This window comes from Blennius ocellaris (assembly GCF_963422515.1).
Source record: "Blennius ocellaris genome assembly, chromosome: 18".
NCBI classification, from domain to species: Eukaryota; Metazoa; Chordata; class Actinopteri; order Blenniiformes; family Blenniidae; genus Blennius; species Blennius ocellaris.
In genome coordinates this window covers 7582960-7606532 of record NC_137667.1, presented here as the reverse complement: position 1 = coordinate 7606532, position 23573 = coordinate 7582960, and the positions used below count along the sequence as shown (strand labels likewise).

The window sequence follows — 23573 nt, the reverse complement described above, 5'->3', positions numbered from 1 at the left end:
GACTGCACAGTGGAGAGAACCGAGGCATGATGAAGCAAGAAAGTAGAGAAGCAGGGTGAGTGATGGATAAGAAGAAAGGCATCTTTTAGGAAGACGGGGGATTCAGCTGTCGTGTAACTGGAGCAGTGCAGAGAGGAGTTCCTCGGCCTGCTCCATCGTTAAATTGAAGAAAAACACTTGGGTTCATTAGCGGTGTCACCAATCTCCCGTTTCTGCTGACTCAGTGTGTGCGTTCTCCTCTGTGTGTGTGTGTGTGTGTGTGTGTGTGTGCACACTCATGAGGGCAAGGTTACAGTGGACACCAGTACATGTGTGTGCATTTGTGCTGACTCCAGGGACACACGTAGCTAAACACACACTTTAATGAAAGTTTTTTCTTTTTCTTTCTTTCTTTCCTCTCCCTAAAAGTACAATAAACAGCCTCCCCTGCATCGAGCTGCATGCTGACGCACATTTGTACGCACCGTCGTGCTCGCGGGACACCAGGGTGATTCCTCTCCATGGGGACGGTAAAGTGTGTTCCCGATACCTCGGCGCACTCACCGTGAGCAGCTGCTTCGGTCAGGAAACGAGACGGAAGAATAATTGTTGTGGCCGTTTACAGTGTCGCCGAAAGTCATGTTGTCTTAAACCCGGCCTGTGTTTGACCTTTTTCCATCACGCCATGAGCAATCACAGGCTGATTTCATGCGGCGGCACGAGTAGTTTTCCATAGAAGTCCAGGACGGAGCAACGGGGCTCGGCTGGAGGTGTGCTGCTTGTCACTTTTATTGAATAACTAAACACGACTGCTTTGCCTGCTGTAAAGACTTTAGTGCAGAATTATGAGTTTGTTGTGTTGATATCTCGTCCCCCCGTTCCAAAAAAAAATGGGATTGATGCATATCTTGTTTAAAAAAGTGTGATCATTTAAAAAAAATTCTAACAATTTAAATTAAATTTCATTTGAAAGCTGAAGGACGCAAATGTACTCCCTTAATCTATCTTCCTTGTCCGCAATGATGGCTAACATGGGGCAAAATGCAAGATACAACTAGAAAAACTTAGCGGGGCTGTTGGTTACTGGTGTCACCAATTGATTCATGCTGCAACACAAACTCCGTTATCTTTGATAGCAATTTGTCCCATCTAAGGTGTTGAGATGCTGATTCAGATCCCGGGACATTTTAACATTGGACAGGACACGGACAGACTCGCATTCACATTTAATTTAGCGTCGCCAAGTTAGTCTGAAATGCATGTCTTGGAGTACTTGGAGAAAAAGTCATGCATGCGTAGGGAGAACATTCAAATTAAACACAGAAGGTTTTCTAAGATCGGACTCAAACTGGAGATATTTATTTGTGAATATAACCGTTACACCACCGCATGCCTCTCCACAAAATCTATACTGCTTTAAAAAAAAACCAATTGTAATTATTATTGATATGACTCATAAATGTCCAATATCTCACTCTTGTGACTTTTAAATAGGATCCTTCAGATCTCTGTTATACTGTTTTACCCTTGAATAACTTGCACAGTAATTAAAAATGTTTGCCTTCCGGTGCTCAAGCGACTATTGAATGCACTTCTTCTGTGGACAGAACAGTGTCTTTGAGTGTGTGTGAGCATGTGCGAATGAAAGTCACATTGTTTAAACGTCTAATGTAACAGAGGCGTTCTATTACCAAAAACCCTAATGGCTGACTGCCACGGCTGACTCTTTTATCACCTGGCGCCAAATTACACATTCTTTCATTCTGTTCCCTCTCCTCCTCTCCATCTTTGTACACTCCCTTTTTAGCCAGAATTGAGTGTCTGTCTCTTGGCGAGCGTTCGCGAGAGCGTAATCTGCCGCGAAGTCTGTGGAAGGGAGTGATTCGCACTGCAAGGTGCTTCTGTCTGGGTTATCGCTGCTCACCTCTTCGCCAACCTTTTATAAATTATTCAGGAATTAACCTTCGCTGACTGCCCCGATAATGTGCTTGGATAACATCGGCTGTTTCAGCGCCATGTGACTCGGTGAGCTCACTGAAGCGTGATTGTACGTCTGTAACAGTGGAGTGCACATGCAAACGTGCACGTCTCTCAGATTAGGCTTGAGAAGAAAAAAAAAACGCCGGCTGATACGTGTAGTTCGCAGAAATGTTGCCGGTACAAGAAGACCGGGTCAGAATTTCCTTGCAGAGTCTGTTTCCTATCAGAGAAGGCACCGTTTGAAGCCTTATGTCAGGGCGACCCAATTCTTAACTGGTTGGGACCCTTTAACGACAGTCGCTGGTTTGTCGGAATCTTCACTGCGCGTCACTCCCGCCTCGCTCTCCTCTCGTTTCCTGTCCGTCTCTTCCATGTTGAGCGGACGCCACATTGCCAAGAAAGTTCATCTTTTCCGTCTTACGAAATGTCATATTCCCTTCTGCTCACAGAAGACAGACGACTTCACTCACAGCTGAATACGCTCGTACGAAGTGTCATGGTGGTTGACCCTGCCCAGCTGTGCGGAGCGTGCCGCACAAACGCGGCACACGTCCAGCCAACCGCCGTTTCCCTTCGCCTCTCCTCCTCCGCCCTCGTTAGGATGTGTAGGTAAGTAAAAGCTTTTAGCTCAAGTAAGAGTCAAAGTTCAAGTTCTTCAACAAGCTCTTCCTCCTCCTCTCTTACATGATCTATTCTTTTTTTTTTTTTTTTTTTTAACACAAAGGACAGTATAGCTCACTCCCATCTATTTTTTTCTCCCTCTCTTGTCTTCAGTTGATCCCCTTCGGTCAGTTCCAGTAAGTGTGTACTTTGCAGTGAAAGAGTTCAAAGAGTTCAGAAGCCAATTTGGTCAGCACAGACAGAGAGAGAGAGAGAGAGAGAGAAAAAAAACCCAAAAGAAAGAGTGAGAATGAAGAGAATATAACTTCCTTTAACCCGACCAAAGGCTGGCCTTGTCAACATTGATCATATTCCAATGTGCCGGGACCAGAGCTGAAGGAACGCATATTGAGCAAGTCACAAAGCACACACATTAAAAAAAAGGCTCATTTATTTCTGCCCACGGGGTATTTTCTCATCCTCAGTCTGAACTTCAGTGTGCAGACTTTGTTGCAGAGTTTTTTTTTTTGTTGGGTTTTTTTTTTTGAGTCAGTGGAACTACAGAAGAGATAACCCACAGAGCAGTCTTCATGGGGACGTTAGCCTCAGTCCTCAGCTCTCTTCCAAATCTATGTCTTAACTGCTTTAGGGACCAAAATGCTTGTTGTCATTGTTATAATGGCAAGTGCAAATAGTTTCTAAACTCTCATTTTGGGTTTCAGAGTTGTGGGGCGGGCCTCACCAGGGGTGCAGCCGAGAGCTTCAGGGGCACAGCGGGGGGGACAATGAAGGTCAGGAGAATGTCTTCTCAACATTACTTTTTCCATTTTGGGTTTTTGAGAGGACATCGTGATCAAATGGTGAAACATTGTTACTTGTGATAAAATGTCACAAGGACAAATTAAAAGAATGAAATGAGCCTTAGTGCAAAGTTGTAACAGTCACGACCTGATAGGTCATAATAATTGACCGCCATGAGAAAAGCTATGTTTTTTATGTTGATTGCAGATCAGATCTGCACCATCCTTCCACACTGGCACCACGTAGAGTTTAACAAGAAATAGTTGAGTGAGACGTTTGGGTGTGTTGTGCTAATAGTGGCTGATGTAACAACACATTGCGAGCCTGAAATCAATATGCAAAGCAGGTTACTGAGATCCGTTAAGCTCACCTTTTGTTTTTTGTTTAAACTACACACCCTCAGTTTTTTTTTCATTTTTTCACAGCTTTGCCTCACGTCATAAAAACTTTTGAACTATTTTTCCACCTGCAGTTCTCCAGCAACTACTTCTCCACTAACCTGAGGTAATCGGTGTTGATCATGTGGATATTTAAGTTGTGGGGCAACAAACTAAACTTTATTTTCGCATCCTACTAATTCTATTTCTGTAGCTCCATATTCACATTAGTGGGTTAACTATTCTCTGCCCTTGTTAGAACATTGTGGCCTGTTTGATGATTGTTCTTTAGCTATTAAAAGGTCGACTTTGTTTGTCCAGTTTTTGACTCTGCAGTTAGTTGTGTAGGTTTATGTGAAGTTTATTTTCTGAGAGGGAACTACATAACCTTGAATGAGTTGGAAGAGTTGGTCATCCTATAATTGTTTCCCATCCAGTGACCTTTGGCAAGACACCGAAACCAATGTCTCTCCCAATTGTGTGCGAGCTGCTCGCATGACGGCATTTTAACAACAGGGTGTGATTGTGAGTGTGTGCATGAATGGGTGAATGTGACCGATCATGTAAAACGCTTTGAGAAGTCCCGTGACGTTAAAAAACGCGAAACAGCAGGCTGCAAAACCAAAACGTGACACAAATATACATAAGCTGACTCTCAGAAGCGATTCTGTTTGTGTTACACGTAGCTAATATTTCAGTTCTTAATGTTCAGGAGACAACTGCCGCCCTGATTAAAGAAAACTAATCTAAGCTGTTGGAAGGAAACGGGAAGCAAATACTTGTCTTGGTTTGTTGAGCTAAGCAAGACTAATCTCATTGTTTAACATATCTGCAAGTCACATCCACGACTTTGTCTCTCTGTCTAAACACTAGAAGAGTGCAATTCTCTATTGAAACCACAAGAGAAGAATCTTATCCGGACCCAAATGTCAAGCCTTTAAATGAATGGTATTTGCTGTAGATGTTTTAAGAGCTTTTATCTCTTGCTGGTACATCTCCCAGGTGTGTTTGGGAACTCTGGGTTAGAGTCACTTTCCTCACACACACACTGTCTTATCTGTGTGTATCTTTCATTGTGGGCCTGTCACAACTCTCCCATCCGGCCTGTTGATGGCCACACAGGCGCTCTCATAAGCACAAATACAAACACACGCCGGTTACTTATCAGAACGACCCATTCCTCACCAACATTGACCTGCGACCTCCGGTTCTGACCTCAGGTTAATTACTGCATTGTGGAGCTGAGACAAATGGGAGCAGATTTCACACACAAATAGACATTCAAACACTTTAAACCTCTAAATTAAATGGAGTGTCACTAAATACTTCCCACCATGTAAAAAGTGACCATCATGTGCAATTTGCCAGAATGTTCTGTTCCTTGAAAAAGAGCCTGTATTAAAGCTTTCACTCATAGGAAACTGGCTCTAAGAACGATCATGTCGCTTGCTTCATGCTAGACTATTGTGTCCAACAACTTATTATTCTGATAACTTTGATAAATTGTCTTCAAATTTAGTGATGTTGTTAAAGACGGCAGCGATTTTCATAATTTTCATATAGCAGGTCCAGCTGTTTGACAGTTCCTCTCAAACTTTTAAGAATGAATAAAGAATAGAGCTTTGATCCAGAAAAGCCTTGTGTGAGTCTGTAATTTAGAGTTGCCGGGGCTCGAGCCAATCCCAATATACAATGGCCGAAAGGCCGAAGGCCTTCAGGAAAGGTTACCAATCCATCACAGAGTGGAGACTGCGAGAAAGACAACCACAAACAGGCTCATTCACACTAATGTTTAATTTAGAGATACCAATTAACCTCAAATGTATGTTTTTGGACTCTGGGAGGAAACCCATGGAAACACCAAACAGTGACGTTTCATCCAGTTTAGGGTTGCAGCGGGACTGGAGTCAAAGGTGGGGGACACCTTAAATGGGTTGCCAGGCTCTTCATAAGTCAGCATTTTTAAAAATGCACCACACTTGTGCAAAAAAAACAACATAAAAATCAAAAGACACCAAAAGCATAAAACAACTAAACAAATACAGACATCAGAACAGTTACTTGCTCGTCTGTCTCTGAAAAAGACACTTTCTCATTGCAAATAAAACTTCCATAAGTAGGAACCCCATTGTCTCAGTTGCTGGGAGTAATCGGAAACGCCTGCAAAAAAAAAAAACGCAAACACAATCGCCTTCAATACCAAGTTAGTCTGTCTTGTGTAATTATTTCTCAAAAACAAAATAAACTCCCCTTATATCCTTCCATTTACCAGTTATGGTGTTTATATGAACTGCCTATCTTCTGAAAAAACTTTCCATTACTCCCTTTTGTAAGTAAGTTCACACGGATGAGTTTCTATCCACTGACTGACGGACAACGTTCAGTTTCCCTCGTATCTGTCAGACGCAATTGAAAATACTGAACATCCCACCACTTCTACTTTCCTCTCAGCTTGACATTTTCTCATTCTGAATTTTAAGATGTGATATTTGCTTGATGTTTAAACCACATGGTGAGCACTGTAAAGCCCGCTCGCGGTGAACTCACTCCTCAAGTATTTACTCCCTTGACATCAAAAGGGCCAAACCCTATAAAGTGCAACACACTGTTGAATTGCATCATAAACCTCACGATTCATAAGCAGCCTCTGTAAACTTCTCAGTGTTATGATGCCACACCTAAAGCAATGTGAAACCCGTTGTTCACAAGTAGTGGGAAGTGGCATTATACTGAGATGTGTCTCTGTGAATGTTGCCGAAACATGTTTACACTGCGCTCAACAGGTGAGGTAGATTTCCAGCTTGTCAAAGGCATGGAAATTAACCCGCAAGGAAAAGGAGGAAGGTAGAATACCTACCACCGCCCCCACTCCTCCCCCTGGTGAAAGCTATTCACCGCATTCCTGAGCACAAGCGTGTGAGATTAGAATACACAGAAATTCAAGGTGAGCTCCCAACACAATCTCATGCACGCCCACTCACATACTGTATAGGCGCATATACTGTGTACCCAGAATGGCAGTCCAAAGAGCAAAGCTTCAGACAATGTGTCGCGCAGAGTGATGCACTTGGGCGCCTTTCAAAAACACATTCATGCATGAGACTCAAAAATTCAAAACCGCTTTCCTCGAGACAAACTGTTGTACAGTTATAATAATAATAATAATATACCACCTTTCGCTCCAAGCCCTCAACCATAATCACAGTGTGAGGACATCCTGCCGTTAGGACGGCAGATGCCGCTTTGTAAGGGAGTGCCCTGCATTTAACAATGAACATGTCATCACAAAACACCACTTTTTGTTTTGGTTTGTTTTGTTTTATTGCTGAATGTAACGAGTCCTTCCATGCGAGTTTGTTGGTGTTGTGAAGTGACGTTCGACCTAATTTATGAGGGGAAAAGTACCGGCTGACTGGTGTTTGCTGGCTGGTGTGTGTACTGGGCGTTTAGATTATTGGGAAACTCGTCATGCATGTTCACAAGCACATGCTGTAAAATGTTCCTCTCTTGAATACACACATATGAACGTTTTCAAGGACTTTACTTTAGACAGGAAGAGTTCTGTCACCTGTTCCACATAGGAATCTGAGAATACTTGTACTCACAGATGATTTCATCAAAGGACTAGATGTTTCAGTCCCGAGTATTGCACCACTCCTGATTCCTATGGGGAATTGTTGGAACAGGCTGTTGTACACTTTAACCGCAGGACACATCGTCAGTTGTGTAGCTCAGCATCATCGGCTGTTTGGGCCATTTATCACAATACACCCCTCTGCTGAGGCAGGCCCACTTCAGGTTGATCAGACCTGGGAGTGTGTCCTGTGGTTAACTGTTTAATTTAGCAGCCCAGCTGGTGTCACCCCGTTTCATCCGCTCGTCTGTGAGCTTGTCCACTGATTCTGATCTCCCTCAGGGTCGTTGATGTTGAGCAGGCGACAAAACCCCTGCACCCCACCTCCGCTGGGCGCACCTTTATTTTCCAGCCTCTGTCCTCTGCCTCCGCTTCAGCATCTTATGCTCGAAAGCTTCCTTCAAGTGCCTCCTCCCAGGGTACTGTCAGCTCAATGATGAAGGCCAGCTGGGAGGACTTGGACCAGAGGACAAGCTTTGGCCACAAGGTGGTCACTGCGATCCTCGTGGGAAAGAGTTTCCGGTCCAAGTCCATCTGCCAATCCCTGGCTGCCTGCAGTAGCCCTAAATCAGAGAATGAGAGCTAAGACCTTGGCTTATCCCTCTTCCGAACAAATGATGGTGGGTGTTGATGCATGGCCTGGATTTTCGAGGTTGGTATTGATCGACACCTGGTTGTGTCTCCACGTACACCTGCCTTTATTTCATATAATCCTGCTTACTTTATTTTATAGTTTAAAGAAAATGATCAACTTGCCTATTGTATAATATTCTTTTAGTTTCATTTATGTGCTCTATTTTTTTTTTTTAAAAGACTGTCTGGTGGAAATCTTCCAAAGACCAAAACTCTGCCAAATGGTTCCTTGCTGCAACATGTTTGAATCAACTCGGCTGATTAAAACAACCCACACGCAATCAATCACAGCTCATCCCTGCAACATGGAAGCTGGATGTATGCCCACTTTTCCAAAGTTGTTCTTCCTGCAGATCAGAGGCTGCACTTGAACAGTTATGCCTCGTAATTTCACTTGTCTCGTCTCTAATCAAACCTTTTCACGTCACGCCCACGTGTTTTTGCCCCTGAAGCCCGCTCTTTTGGAGGATGACACGCCTCGCCGCGTGACCCTGGCAGGGATAACACACCGACTTAGTGGGTGGGTAAGGAAAATGATGACATGGGAAGTGGGAAGTATTTCTTGTTCAACATCATTTAACAGCAACAACATCTCTGGTTACACTTTTGGCAAATCCTCATTGTCATTGCGTAAAATCATCACACGGTTGTTTCCTGGAAATTCACATCTTCCACCTTGTAATCATTACTGATAAAAAAAAATTAAAAATCCCCTAAAGACAATTCGGTAATTCTGTAATTGCTAATTTAATTTGAAACATATTTAATTGACTAAAATTCCCTGATTTCCCCTGAGCTGAGTAACTAATAAAGATAATGTACTGACCAATGGATGAAAACAATATAAGTACAGGACTAAGTTCTGCAGCAGATACTCAAAATTCACAAACAAAGCAGAAAATACGATGAAGAAAACATAATTTAGTTACTATTTAGTGTTTAACAACTGCAGGATAGATTCATCATCTTGGAAAACCAAAGTAGCAGAATAAACCAGATGTTCTACTAATCCAGGTCCCTGTAGTCCATTGGCTTTTAGATCTCCCCCTCAGTTCTCCATCCATTTAAACATCATCCCGTGTGGAGTACCTCCATTACACTCACTGAAGCTTAATCTTAAACGTATTTTTCAGATACACGTTGACCTACTTTGAAAAAGAACATTGCCAACATATTCATCGGGGGCAAAGGTCGGGATCACCTACAGAAAAGTTGCCTCTGGAGCTGGCGGGGATGACGCATGTTGCTTCAGGCCACTTCAGTGAAGCAGACGCCTGCTGAGAGAGGAAGCCTAAGAAACACGATCGCCACCAACACCTCTTCAGAAACCCTGGGAGCAAGAAGACTGGGAGGGTGAAATATTGTCATGTTTTCTGCTTTTCCAAGGAAGAATAGAGAGGTCAGGGTGAAGATTTTTCCCAGTCATGTTTGCAATCCACGACATTTGGGAAATTATTGTTTCACACTGAGTAATAGAAAACACAAGTGTTTCTGATGATGTCAGGTTAAGAAAGTTCAAACTCCAAAATACAAAAATAACCAATGTGGTTTGTATTCGTGTTGGAAACACTCTTCTCGCTACTGCCAACAATGCTGTATTGAAAATTCCCTCGGGGACATTTTGCTGGGAAATATTATGTACAAAGAATTGCATAACAGTTTTTTCACCTCTTTGATCAACTTTCTCAAATCGTGTTTCAAATCTGCTCAAATATGTCAAAATCAAACAAAAATGTTGCCATTCTTTACGTCCAGAGGACTGCAGACAGAATATTTGCATACGGTTTGCACACGACGGCGTGATTGAAAGCAGAGGAACTTCGCTGTGGATGTCTACCTCCTTTCAGGTGGCCAGATTGCCTCGTCTTTGTTAGCGCTGCTTGTTTCGCTGTGACTGAATCCACAGACTGGCAGTGAAACCCAACACTCACTTGGGGGGGGGGGGGGGTGCCTTTCCCAAAACTCTGGCTTGATTTTTTTTTTTTTTTTACGAGGTGCAGTGTCACACTAGGTGGGCCCACTCGCTGGGGAGTCTGCAAAACCTGACACTGAACACGCCAAAACGAGCCCATGCCACTTAAATTTACTCAAAAGAAATTAAGACGCGGTGTTTTTCCAGAGCAGGATGCCCGGGTTTTAATACGATGGATGTAAATCAAGGCAGAGAAAAGAGGCGAGGAGGGAAAGTGGAGTGGATCAGACAGCGCTGACCTCTGCTCATGAGGGAGGGTTATTTATGTGAACGAGGTGAGAGATCAGGCTGGGGTTATGGAGAGGCTGATTTCTGGTGTTGACAAGAAACTTTGACATTTTTCTTAAAAGTAGAATTTGCTAATGAATCAGACAAGTAGTTTTTTGCTTTTTTTCTTCCACGAGGCTGCAGCTTCCCTTGCGCATTATTTCAGATTATCTGATGTTTTTGCTGAACTCAGACATGTGAATGTGGTACATTAATGGTGTACAATAAACAACGATGTGTTTATTGAGTCCATTAACACATCCTTGTGACATGAACTGGAAATATCGTCATCTTTCATTGAAAACATTTTCAATTCACATTTTTTTCCCTTGTGCGATTCATGTGTAGCCTCCGTTCACATCTGGGGCTTGGGAGCCCTTCTGTGTTTTCATGTTTTACGGTAATTGGTGTCTCTAGATTGACTGTAGGTGTGGACGAGAGTGTTTGTTGTTGTGTGTCTACCTCTCACCCATGGTAAGCTGGGATTGGCTTCATCCTTCTGCCAGTCAAAGTTGGACAAAGCTGTTCTACTCGCGGCTTGGTCTCATCTTGTCCCTCCTCCACTCAATCCATCTCATTTACCAGCCTCCGTGTCCTTTTACTTTCAGGCGCCGTGTGTGTGATTCCATCCGTCCATCACTCAAACACCTGGTCGGCCTTTATATATCCTTTAAAATCGCTTATTGTCCTCGGTTTGTTCATCTGGGTGCCAGACAGGAATCAATACATGAACTCATGTTCTTTCTCGACGCCTCCTTCGACGGCTGTAAATCTGAAAGAGCTGTCTTATCTGCTGTGTATACTGGCCGTCTCTGGTTTGCCCAGGCCGAGTTTTAATGAGGACACAGACACTCACCGGCTCTGTGTGGTCTGCTCACAGACTTAACGATATAACACTGCACTCAATAAACCTCAGGAGGCCATGCGATCATCCCACAGCAGAGACACTCCGGAGTAGACGCTGACTGGCGCGAAGCTCTGTGAATCAGATAAATCAGCAGAAACATCTGACCCCGCTTTCATTACAACATTTTGGATGAGGGAAAGGCAGTTGTCTGTGTATGTGGTCTCCGAGCCGCTGATGTACACTGTTGGGAGGGTTAGAGAGGACCGCAGCGGTTCAGGGTCATCAGTCGGTGTAAACACCTTTTCCCACCACAGCCGCAGTGAAGTCCAACAGCAACAAGGCTGCGAACTCTTCATCCAGAAATACAGTGAGCTGTGAGCTCCAACTGCGTTGGTGCAGATAGAGCGAGAAATGTATGAGTCTAACTGTGGTTTTAATACAAGATATAATTATGAATTACATCACAAACCAAAGAAGCCGACAAACCTGGAAACTTGCTCGTCAAATTTGAGTCACTGTATATTAACAGGAAGTCGTGAATGCTGGAAATTTTTAACTTCTATGGGAAATGTTGCTCTTTTTTAAGAATGTGCATTCTGGTACAGGGTTGCATTACAGTATTAGGATTTCTTTTTAAATTTAATATTGATTCATTGCCTTGCTAATCTGACTAATTCTCTGTTACTTTGACATTGTTGGATGCTAGAGTATACATGAGTAAGTCAGCAAGGATAGCTGAGGATAGTTTTTCACAGTGGTGCCAGAAGTTGGCAGAACAATCATGGTAGCTTTCGCTTGTGTTTCCAGTAAATGAGCCAGACGCTGCCATTGAACAGGCCGCAAGAGTGGAGTTCCCAGAGTGTCTCCTCTTTTTGCATTTGTCATATTGGATATGAATTGGGTAATATACTGTATAATGAATGCAGTTATGTATATATTTGTAGGTGTAGAGTAGAAAACCTGCCACTATACAGACGTAAGTCTCCTCTTGATTATGTTCAATAGACCATCATTAGACTGGTTAGTTTTAAACTACTAATGGCGTGTTGATGCAATAGTAAGGATGATCTCCTTGTTGTTACTACCGTGAGACTTCACCAGACTCTTAAGCCATGTGAAGATAGAGCCCACCATGATATGTTTGTGGTGGATAACTGCTCTCATAAGACACACACACATCCTGGGAACTCCACAGTTGCATGATTACAATTCCCATAAAGCTTGAGATATTTTAGAACATGCTATTGAAAACCGCAACCATGATTAAAATAAGAATGGCCTATTGTGACAGAGAGGATTTTCCAAACACGACTGATCTACAACACGGCAACATATTTTCCTCCTTCTTGTAAATTCTCATTTAGAGTAGGTGCGTGATTTTGACTCCTGGCTAAATCCACAATGCACCTTTGACACACACAGATTTAATTCAAACCCAGTTTTTGTTACTGTGAAGCCTCGTTGAGAACAATTTGTCCACTATGCAGCCCTAGAGATGCACTATTATCATTCTAATAAAGATCCCATTAATGGTGCTTTCATTTTAGATCATTTCTAACTCGCCTGCATGTGAAGGATGTTTGATACCAAAACAAAACATCTTTGCATCATCGCCTTCACTTGTAAATTTTCACGTGCATCTAGTCAGGACCGGATGGTAAATACAAGCACCTGCAACTTTCCGCACATGTGGCCGTCATGTGCTGGGAGGCAATGAAAATCGTATTTACCACCCTATTAAATTCATTCATACATTTGGGTGATGGGAAGCTGCATTTTTAAGTACATACAGATGAGAATCTGGGTGCTTTAGTTTGGTCGTAGACCGCAACAAGGCACCGAATAACCCTAAACCTAGAACGAAATCCAGTAGACACGAGAAGAGTGGTAGGGGTAATAAAATACACCAGTGTTTCCTGAACATAGGGTTGGTGGTTAAATGTTGTAGTTATACACCACTGAGGCTTTTCAGCCGCCACTTTCCACATTACTTTTGTATCTAAAGTTGGAATTCAAACCTTCCATGGAAGCTGCTCCCGTTCCACGTCGAGGTTTCTTTGAAGATGACCCACATTCTACACATGGCTGAGGACACAGCAGGAGAAAGCACTACTTTCTGACCCTGCACTACTCTGACCCGAAGGTGACCTCTGCCTCAGTATAAAAAGAGACCCCCTTCAGTGAACACTATTAACTGAAATAGTGCCCACTAACTCACCGGTCAGTGACCACTACTCATAACGGCGGTCAGTGCACGGATGCAGTCTCAAACAAATCAAATATACCTCATTGACATGGATTAGGAAGTGCTCACACACAACCTTACCGACGATGAGCCTGATGCAGTTGATGGATACTTGTTTTTCTCTTTGGTGATAGTTCAAGATAGAGAAACTTGGCAAGCGTCTCTCGTAAGCCACAGAAGGTCCTCTTTGACTTCTTTATGTGTAACCACACAGGAGTGTGTGAAATGCCAGGCTGAGGTTTCAAGCTTTGGTTTCCCTCAAAATGCAAAGTAAACCTTTGCCTCCACAGGGAACTCGCACTCTTACCAAAGAGATAAAATGTCAACCACAGCAAAAGAACCACGTTGGACCAGGAAGAACCAACTGAAGCATGGGACTGTTGGGACAGAAGCTCTAAAATTTAACTTAACAATCTCAAAAATTGGAAAATGTTGACTCATTTGAAGCACGTTAGTTTGCTTTTGTGATGCAATTCCATCCCAAATAATTTAAAACTGTAATCAGTTACTATGTATTTGAAAAATGACGCATATTCAAAATATGTAAGGTATAACATGACAAGACAAGTAACTGCCTTTGAATTTTGGTGACAGTAATTGTTCAAATGACTGGCAATGAAACAGAAGCAAACTCATAAAACACGAGGACTCATGTTGTAATATTACAACTTCTTGTGGCAGGGATCTTGACAAAGAACCATTTGTCTTGGCGCATCTTCCACTGAAGATTCTGTCTTGAATAAGACAGGAATCTGCACAGAGTGTTTGCAAGTGGACTCGGAAGTCCAAGGAAGTCAAAAAAAAAGCACAAAAGCAGTCTGGGGAAACTTGCAGGGCTGTGCGTGTGTGTGTATGTCGGTGTCTTTGTGTCTGCATGTGTGTGTGTGGTTTTGCTTGCCTGCACTTCTAAACGGGCCCGATGGGGCCAGGTAGGGATGTGAGGAACAGTTGTTGACACAAAGGCCTGCACTTTTTGTCACCCACAGGAAGGCTGCGTGCTAAAACTTGCACGTCATGTAGACAGACGACAGGCTTGACAAGATTGTGAGCATATGGCCCGACTGTGTGCACAATTTGTACCCGTACAAGGCGCAGTGGGCCCCCTGGAGACGGAGTGCTTGATTAGTTTTCTTTCTCGGGCCTCCTTGCCCGCTTCTTCCAGCAGCTTAATAGAGAACATTGTGTTGCTTCGACGAACAGATCATTTGTTATCATCTGGTTTCCCCTCAACGACTCCGTTTTCAGACTGGGCTACATGAAGCTACTGATTTAAACATTTGGCCTTTTCTTACGGCGTGTGTGCCTTCCCGAGTTCCATATTTAAAAGAAAAAAAAGAAAAAAAGAAAACATTCTCCATATGAACAGTATATAAGATAACAAGCAGATTGATGGGCTGTTTACTTATAGTTTTATCTCCCCTCATATATTCTGCAACTCTGAATTTGTGGACTAAGCATTTATATTTAGTCTGTGTTTTTCTGTAATGGATGCTTGGCTGTCGCAAGGGCAGATTTCAACCCATTTTTAATCCTTTCTTTTTTTTTTGGGTTCGGTACACAAACAAATGGCAGCAAAAAAGCTTCCTCTGAAGGGAGGAAATCTCTAACTATGTTGACTTTGAGAGCATGCCAGTTTCAATAGCGTAAAAGCGAGGGGTACCCAAATGAAAAGCCAAGCAGAAAGCCTCAGAGAGAACATTGACAGCTCTCTCGGTCGCTCTCGCTATCTGGATCTTTCTGTCTCTCTCTCCCACCTCGCTGGTTTTTGGAGAAAGTCAATATTGACCCTCAGTCATAAAGCAGGGTCTCAGATCTAATGTAATTTACTGTGCACAGTAAAATCCGGAGATGTGAGGGAGAGAATCCCCCACCAACAAGCAGACGCACACAGGGGTTTGTACGTATGAGGCTGTGTTGGAAAGATCCTCTTGTGTTTCAGGAGAAAAAAAGGCTGCAACATGTTAAAGGTGTGAGGGAAAGAAAGAATAAACGTTGTGCAGACAGAAGGAGAGGAGAGGACAATAAAACAACAGAGCGACGCCTGAGGGAGGCGTTAAAGGTTTGGTACGTAAGGAGGTTTGGCGGGGACGGACAAAGAGAAAGGACAGAGCAGGAGAGAGAGAGAGCGGTGCTGGAGGGCAGTGAACGGGAAGAAAGGGGCAAGTCAGGAGGGGTAAGAGGAGGCTCAGGGTGGCAGGACTGAAACTCCACAGGAGTTTGGGAACCAGTGAACCTTGATCTACCCTCCCTCCTCTCCTCTGCTGCCCCTCTCCATCAATGTGAGGAAAGCCTCCTGTCGTGCTGGCAATATGCTTCCCATGAGTTTTAACATGTGGCCCGTTAACCCTCTCTGCAACACCCCACACTGTGACTACTCTGTCTTTTATGGAATCTGCGTGGAAAAGAGAAATAATAATTTGCAGCATGCCGATTTTAGTTTAGTGAAGGAGAAGCTGATGAAGATCAAACGGCATACTGAGGGTTATGACTGTATGGAGGATAGTGACTGTTTTAAATGACTGTTTGTTACATGTTTAAGGGATTTCAGTGACGTCACACAAGTGAAAATCCTTTGTCAAAACTTTCAAATTTGACGCACTGTGCTGATTAACCACCGTCACCACTGAACTCAAGGTCCAGTATTTCCCAGTACCCTGGATCTGTGTTTTTATATCTGCACAAAGATCAACAAAAACCAACTAAACCCGGGTCCTGTTGGTGCAGTTTTTCTTGTTATTTTAATGGTGCGGTGTATTATGGACATAATTTTGCTGTGCTTATTACGCACAAAGGTTTCCCATTCTACTATAAAAAGCTCTCACTCATCTGTGTCATTTACAGCTGTAGAAGTCTTTTGTGTTTTTAAGAGACTGCGGGATCAGATAAAAGTAAGATTTACATGTGCCTTTCAAAGGCGGGTCTCCTGTGAGCATTTCTGACAATGGCATCTTGGGCGCATACCTCAACTCACGAGAGGCTCGCCAGACGTGAGCTGTCACACGAACAGTTTGTTTGTCAGGCTGGCAGTCGGCATGACTGAGCTAAAACATTGTGAACCAGTGAGTTTGTTTGCTATTCAACTATTCAGGGTGAATAGGTGTCATGTCTGGCTCATTAAGTGAAGGATAGAGGGCACTATGATTTGATTCAATAACAGCAAGCTTTTACTATAAACTTTCGTGCTTTAATCTATGTAGTTCAGATTGCTTGAATAGGATAGTAAACTTATCACTATAACAGTGTGAACAGAGATATTGTTCTATGAATTAAATACAAGGGTAGTTGTCATATTGAGGCTTACAAAAAACACATATGTAGGAATTTAACCAATGTGTTGATCTGCTATTCAGTTTGATCAAATATTTAACATTTGGCAAATTTGTGTGGGGAGGGGGGGTACATTTCACATAATATGAAAAATCTACCAACATATGTTTTTCAGTTTTACCAGGTGGCTTTTCACTATTCTGACACTGAAATTCTCAAAAACTCACACCACCTTTTTATTCTTTATCTTTTAGCATCATATTCAGGGGTTTGGGTTGGCAGGTCTTACTCCAGGGGCCCGTCCTCATGCAACCTGATCAGTTTGGAGATACAAAGGCCTTGATCAGGATCCCACAGTCATCATAAGCTCGCTTTCCTAACCTCTTGGCCCATCACGAGCCTCTCATAGACATTATGCAAGTAATTGTTTAACGTCTTACCAAAATCATTCTGATTCTGATTCTCCATATTGAAGCTTTCTTGCCGTTTCATCTTGATCTTTTCTTCAACTGTGATGAGTACGAAGGAGGCCAACGTAGAGTGTGTTTTGTCTGAGCTGGCTGCCTTATCAGCCTCCTCTTGTACCGTTGCCCCTGGCACATCCCACCTGGACCGGGGCCAGGACCCCATTAAAGAGATCAAAGCTTAGCAAAGTGGATGAAGCGCTCTCTTTCTGTCCCTCTTATTCACATGTGTTTATACCCAATGTACCCCCCCCTCCCGCCCCCCCTGCATTTCATAAGAAATATATTTTTACCCACCATTGAGGAGGTTTAATAGCGGCCGTCAGACAGTGGCGGAAATAATACTGCCGACGCTTCAGTACTGAAGACTGGAGTATTGTGCTGTGTGTGCAGACACTGGTGAAAGAATTATCAGTGACAGATTATAGATGTGGTTGGCTTCAAGGGCGACGAGGCCTCCCACACTGTGCTCTTAATGCTTGTAGAGATTGGGACATCAAATTCAGACATATTTTCTTCTTTAATGCAGTTGCTGATTACTCCTAACTGTCAGCTCTTGCTTAGTCGGCAGTGAGGACAAAGTGATGTTTCTACTCCGGAGGAACACCCACAGCCACTCTTCATATTTACAGATGTTTGACTTCCCCAAAAAAGAAAAAGAAAGTCACTGTGTCTGTTTGTACTAGTTTCTAATATAAATTGTTAAAAAAAAAAATAAATGACAGATGACCCGGTAACACAAATAGAAGCTATTAGTCTATGTCTCTTTTCTGTTTGCTGTGTTTTAAAGAACAGTAGTGTGATTGTGAGGCTTTCTTGGATGCTTCCCTTCTCTGTTTCCAGTATATGAGCGGAAAGTGGAAGGGAGGGCAGTTAGTGAAAGTTTTCCCAAACCTAACTCCCTCACTGTGAGTGGTAATATACAGTAATACAAGTAAGAAAAGACGTGTCATCCTTGGATGTGCTTTTATAGTTAAAGCAAGAGAAGAAAAGAGGGCCGGTGCAAATTCCCTCCATCAGGTTTACCTCATTGAACAGCAAATAAATCGACAGTTATCTCCCCAACGTTCCTCAACTGTTTATTCAGCGATATGAAGTGTGCAACTTTCTGGCCGTGGTCTGACGATCCCCTTCTTACTAAAAATGCTAACGTCAAGAGGTGAGCAAATATATCACACCTTCATAGTGATGAGTGCTACATCACCAGCTGATAGGGCAAAGATAACCAAATACATCTATGTACATGAAGTTAAACTCAAACAGATTATGGTTTTGCACTGCAGTCTATTGGCTCATTATAATTAGCCTTTATTACATTTGTGTTGTGTTGAGTGAATGAGGGGTGAAGAAGGGAGCACAGGCAGGGTGGTCTGGATGACACAACTCTCAGGAGTCAGTGATATAAGGGATGTTGCTCGGTAGAAGGGAACGGTCTGCAGTACTGTAGTGAGACTCTGTCATATGGTTAGATGGGCCAGTTGATGGGAGCCTGAACTGAACATGGCATAGCCGTTGATGATGAGGGGGAAGTGAAGCAACAACACCGTTGATGTGGTTTGGTCTCGTATGTAGAAGAGGCAGTAGCTATGTGGGGAAAAGGATGTGAAAAATAAAGAGGAAGGCCCAAAATCACACATTTGTATTTTTTTGTTGACGCTTTATTCCCAAACATCCTGTATGATGCTTTCACGTCTCTGTCAGTACAGTCAGACTGAGCACTGATCATGTTGTAAAAACCCAGAAAAACAAAACGACCGTTACAATCTGTCGGTATTCATGGCCACATGGACATTTAGAAATATCTCCATTCTGAGATTTGGGATTTGGCTGTGCAGTTCAAACTCAAGCAAACTCTGCAGAACAATATTTGAAAGAAGATGATGTAACTTAGAAAAGAAACCATTGTTGTTTTCAAATGTAGTAAAAAAAAAAAAAATAATGAAACAGCATCAAAGATGATTTGCAGAAAGAACCAGGTGCTCTTGCCCTTGGCTTTCAAAAGGCCATTATGCAGCTCTTGTACTTCCTTCAGAACATATTAAACTGCAGCTTTGGAGTCATTCAGTCTGTAAAGAAAATCCTGGATGTACGGCTTCATACTTCATTAAGCTTTTCAAGTCACCAAAATGATTCAAGGAGAATATGAACGTACTGTAAACGTTTACTTTACAGTATTTAGTTTCAGTCCAAGCACATTTAATGGAATTTTGGGCTAATTTTATTACATATACTGTAGTTTTTGTTTAGCTTTAAATAGCCGTATTTATTAATTTTGTTTTTATTCATAAGAACCTTTATCAGAGTCTCAGACTGGGTTTTTGTGGAGATTTTGCTCCTAATCTGTCAACTTTTGACTCTTTGTTTCTAATGGGCCAATGAAGCAGTTTGCAAATACTGCTGTCCTTTACAGAGGAGTCACACAAGAACTAAACATTATATAAATAAAGCTTGTATAAAAACTAAAAAATTAAAACAAATTTACAATTCGGGATTCACAAAATAGTGATTAGTCCCCCCCCAGTTTAAGCTTTGCAGCCCTTTTCTAAGGAGTGTGTGTGTGTGTGTGTCTCTCTCTCTCTGTTTGTCCTGTGATGGTCTAGCGACCTGTACAATGTGTATTCTGCTGTCACTAACGTCAGCTGGGATTGGTTTCACTGCCCCGCTACTCAAAGGTTTATGTCGTGGGACGGATGACCAGTGATTCTGTTGTCTGTCTGTCGTTTTATGCAGTGCAATAAAACAGATAAAGCTTGTTCTCTTGTATTTGTTACAGTGCTGCACGGGATGCCAAGATTGTCCTCTGACACAGGCTAAAGTAAATGCAACTCAGTAACACACCTCTTATGAGAGATATACTTTTCTAAGTTCTACAGCATGGTGTCACATCTCATAGTAAAGTGTGTTGCAGTCGCAGCAGGCCAGTACATTTTCCATTAGGTTTTTATCCATTTAAATCAGTTTCACTTGGACTGCTTTTTACACTGTGTCAAACCAACTACCTGCTTTAAAAGAAAGAGAAAACCATCTTGATGTGCACTTATCCCTGTGTTAGTCCATTTCTACTAAAACCCAGATCAGGTGCAGTGGAGTTTGTGTGGGAGAGGAATGTGCAGATGTATCTGTGTGTATTCTGCAGTATCAACAAATGACTTCAAGAGAGGGAAATCTGTTGCGCTATTTGTTACTGGTCTTGTGAAGAGGTGGCCTGATTCTGACTCAGGCTCACATCTGTCCACTAAAATATCTGTTTCTTGTTATTAGTGAACCAAACAAACTGTGCTGCTCATGCCAGAAGAAAACAGTGCTTTTCCACTCTAATAACTTAGACTACACTAAATAGTCTAATAACAACACTAAATACAATGACAAAATCTAATAACTAGCAAAATTCCACCAATTTTCAAGTGGGTGAGTCCTAATTGACCAAAGTTAGGCTTCACCGTATTATACATAAAGGAAAGGGGGCTTTAGAATTGTCTGCTATGGAGTGATGTTAAAGCATAACCGTTTATGTTTGCTTCGCAGATCACAATGTTAAAAAATGAGGTATGCTTGGACCATTTCTAATTCATGTATCATGCATGAACTCATGTAATGGGGTGTATAAATTGCATTATTCACATAAAAAAAAAAAAAGTAAAAGTAAACAGAATGCAACCTTCTGGTTTTTCATTGTTGGTATTTGCATACAAGGTGCAGCAGGTTAATTGGAATCCCAGTTGCACCAGACAGTGTATTCGACATGAAAACCAACCAAGTCAAAGTTACAACTTGCAATCTGCACTTCAAGGTGAAAAGAAGGTGGATGATTATTTTACCAGAGATTATTTTTTAATAATGTACTGTATTTACTGTAATCCCTTTCTATTTTTAATAATCTAACAAAGAAAATTGATATATGTACATGTATGTATGTGTGTGTGCGCCGCAAGTGAGCTATGCTGGTATGTGTGCATTAATATAGAAAACTCTGGGATTTTCAATTATTTTGTCGATTTATTTTCTGATATATTAAATACACATCTCATATTTTTTGCTATTTTAGATTAATGAAAGATTTTTTCTTCTGAAGATTTGTGATGAAAAGCATTATTCTCTTTGGGTTTTTAATAACTCTCATTTTATGAAGTTTTGAGGAAACGCTAAATAGTCTCTATCCATCACACATTGTTCACACACTATTAAAAAGGGGCCAGGCTGTTTTCCAAGGGAGCTAACTTAGTCGGTTGGTGGTCTCCTAGACTTGCTGAGCTCTTATCCTGAGCATAACATAAAAGACAGATTACAGCATCAACATACTTTGATAAAAAGTTTGCCACCACTCTGGTACAGTGAACCCAGATTTAGTTTGTTTATTAAGCTGAAATCCTACATGGTAGTACAGCTTTCTGATCTGTTCCGTTTGAGGGTCTTGTAGGATGGGTGCAGCCAGTCTGTCAATCGAGCTTGATGTTATGAGACAAACCTTCAAATGCTTTCAGGGCTCAAAATAAATAAATAAATACTGTCCGACTGCAATAGGCCGACTACATCAACGCATTCACAAAGTGGTGAATTTATAGTACATTGTGACCTTTTCAAGATTTTTCATTGTGCATCATATCGAAGGTCCAATAAATGTATAAATGCAATAATTATTGTACAGATGGCAAAGCTTCTCGTCATGACTTTATTGTGGCATTGCCGGTAAAGATGGAGCAGCTGAACTGACGCTATTGCATACATGTTTTGTTTGATTTTACTTTATCATGGACTTCTGCCAGGTTTGGATAGAGTATTATCATTTAACAAAACTGTTATCATGGGACAAAAATAATAGCAGCCGATTAGCCTTCTCTGCAGGTGTTCAGGCCCAAACATGGCTGTAGAATATGACATTTCTCCAATAAATGTTTTCATCCAAGCATGTTCTTGAGACTTATTTCCATTTAAAATTAGATATGAATTACATAAACCTTATCTTAACTTGCATTCTTTTCCAGCAGGGTTTACTTTTAAGGCGTTTGGATACTTTCTCCAGCATCGTGCAGAAGAGGGAGTTTTTTGGATAAGCTGCTTGCTTGAGTTCGCCTGGCGAAAGATCTGAGGAGTGTAACTTGTGAAACCCCGGTCAGCGGGAATCACTGCAGACAGTTCCTCCTGTTTCAATATTCTGCAGAAGGCAATGCAGATAATAATCCAAAAAGAGGAGTGGGGAGGGCACTGCACGCATAAACACACCTGCACAGAAGTGAATCAATGTGACTGCTTTAACATTGGGTTCAGGTAAAACTATCGCTAAAAGGCTAAATCATTCAAGGAAGTATATCCAGATATTTAATCAGCTTCTATAGTAAACTCACAGGGTTCCTGTTGGATGGCAGTATTTTATTGGCTAAAGTTACTGGCAGGTCCTCCGGAAAACACCAGCAAAATCCATTTTCCAATTACAGTAAATCTTGTCATCACTTTTCTCATGTACCAATGTGGCACTGACTGTAAGCCACCTCTGCGTCTGGCGTAGGAGACAACCACAGGAGGACAGAGGAGAATGTTGAGCCTTTCTGCTCTTTCACTTTGAATAGAAAAAGCCGTGGCAGTGTCGGGCTACAACCCTATTGGCATTGGCAACTCGACTCAGTTTCAACAGAACAATCGAATTATTTTGTGGCCACTGAAAGAAATTCTTTCTTTTATTTGTAGCATTTTTTTTTTAGACAATGACCCAATTTCAAACTGCTGGGAAAAGTCTGTGAATTTAGCAAAACAATCTGTTTATGCACATTAAAGAAAAAAAAAATAAGAAAAAAAAGGGGGACACGTTATTGTAGTGGCCAAAGAGCTTGATGTCAATGACCACATAACCCCGGTATCCTTAGGCTTGAGCACAGCTGGTGACATGAGCTGCCACGAAATGATTTGGCAGCAGATTTTTACAACACACAGCTGAAACGTCACTTTCATTTATCACAGGCAGTTGCTAAATTGTAGCGATGGTGTATGAACTCACGAGCGTGCAGTGCAGTTCCACCTGAGCCTCCCTGCCAGGGCCAAGAACAACTCAAGATAGTCTCTTTTCCACTTTGGACGGTATTTTGACCTGGCAAACGGCCCACAGCATCTCTCTCTCTGTGTTTTCTCTTACCTTTATTCATCTAGAGATGTTAACTGATACATGTGGTTGATCACCAGCCTCCACCTCCGTGTCCATACGTTTATTTCTCACTGAGAGTAGAAAGCAGGTTTTGAATGGACAGCTGGGCTTTAGAAATTGATCCTACTGATCTCACGTTGCCAGCGACGGTTGGAAGTTAGAAATCGATCCTGTGAGAAGTCTACAGTCTTGTAGGTGTCAGTCTTTTTGTCGTTTCTAGTTACTTTCTTGTAGTGAAACACCCTTTTGTCTCTGGTTTCTGCTCACGGCGCAGCCATTGGTGGCAGATGTCTGTTTAATACTATAAATAAACAAATTGTGGAAATCCTTTCTATTTAGAGTTAAACTTGACAATATGCATAAGTACTTGGCTG

General features: G+C 42.1%; 1 protein-coding gene across 1 annotated transcript in view; it reads left to right on the top strand.

Moving 5' to 3' along the window:
- Window positions 1-2540: 2540 nt before the first annotated feature.
- Window positions 2541-23573, top strand: part of mrps18a (mitochondrial ribosomal protein S18A) — a 47624-nt gene continuing 26591 nt past the window's right edge. The window contains exon 1 of the mRNA XM_080513830.1: window positions 2541-2568. Within this exon, the coding sequence (XP_080369956.1) occupies window positions 2561-2568 (8 nt within the window). The 5' untranslated portion in view covers window positions 2541-2560. The remainder of the gene's footprint in view (window positions 2569-23573) is intronic.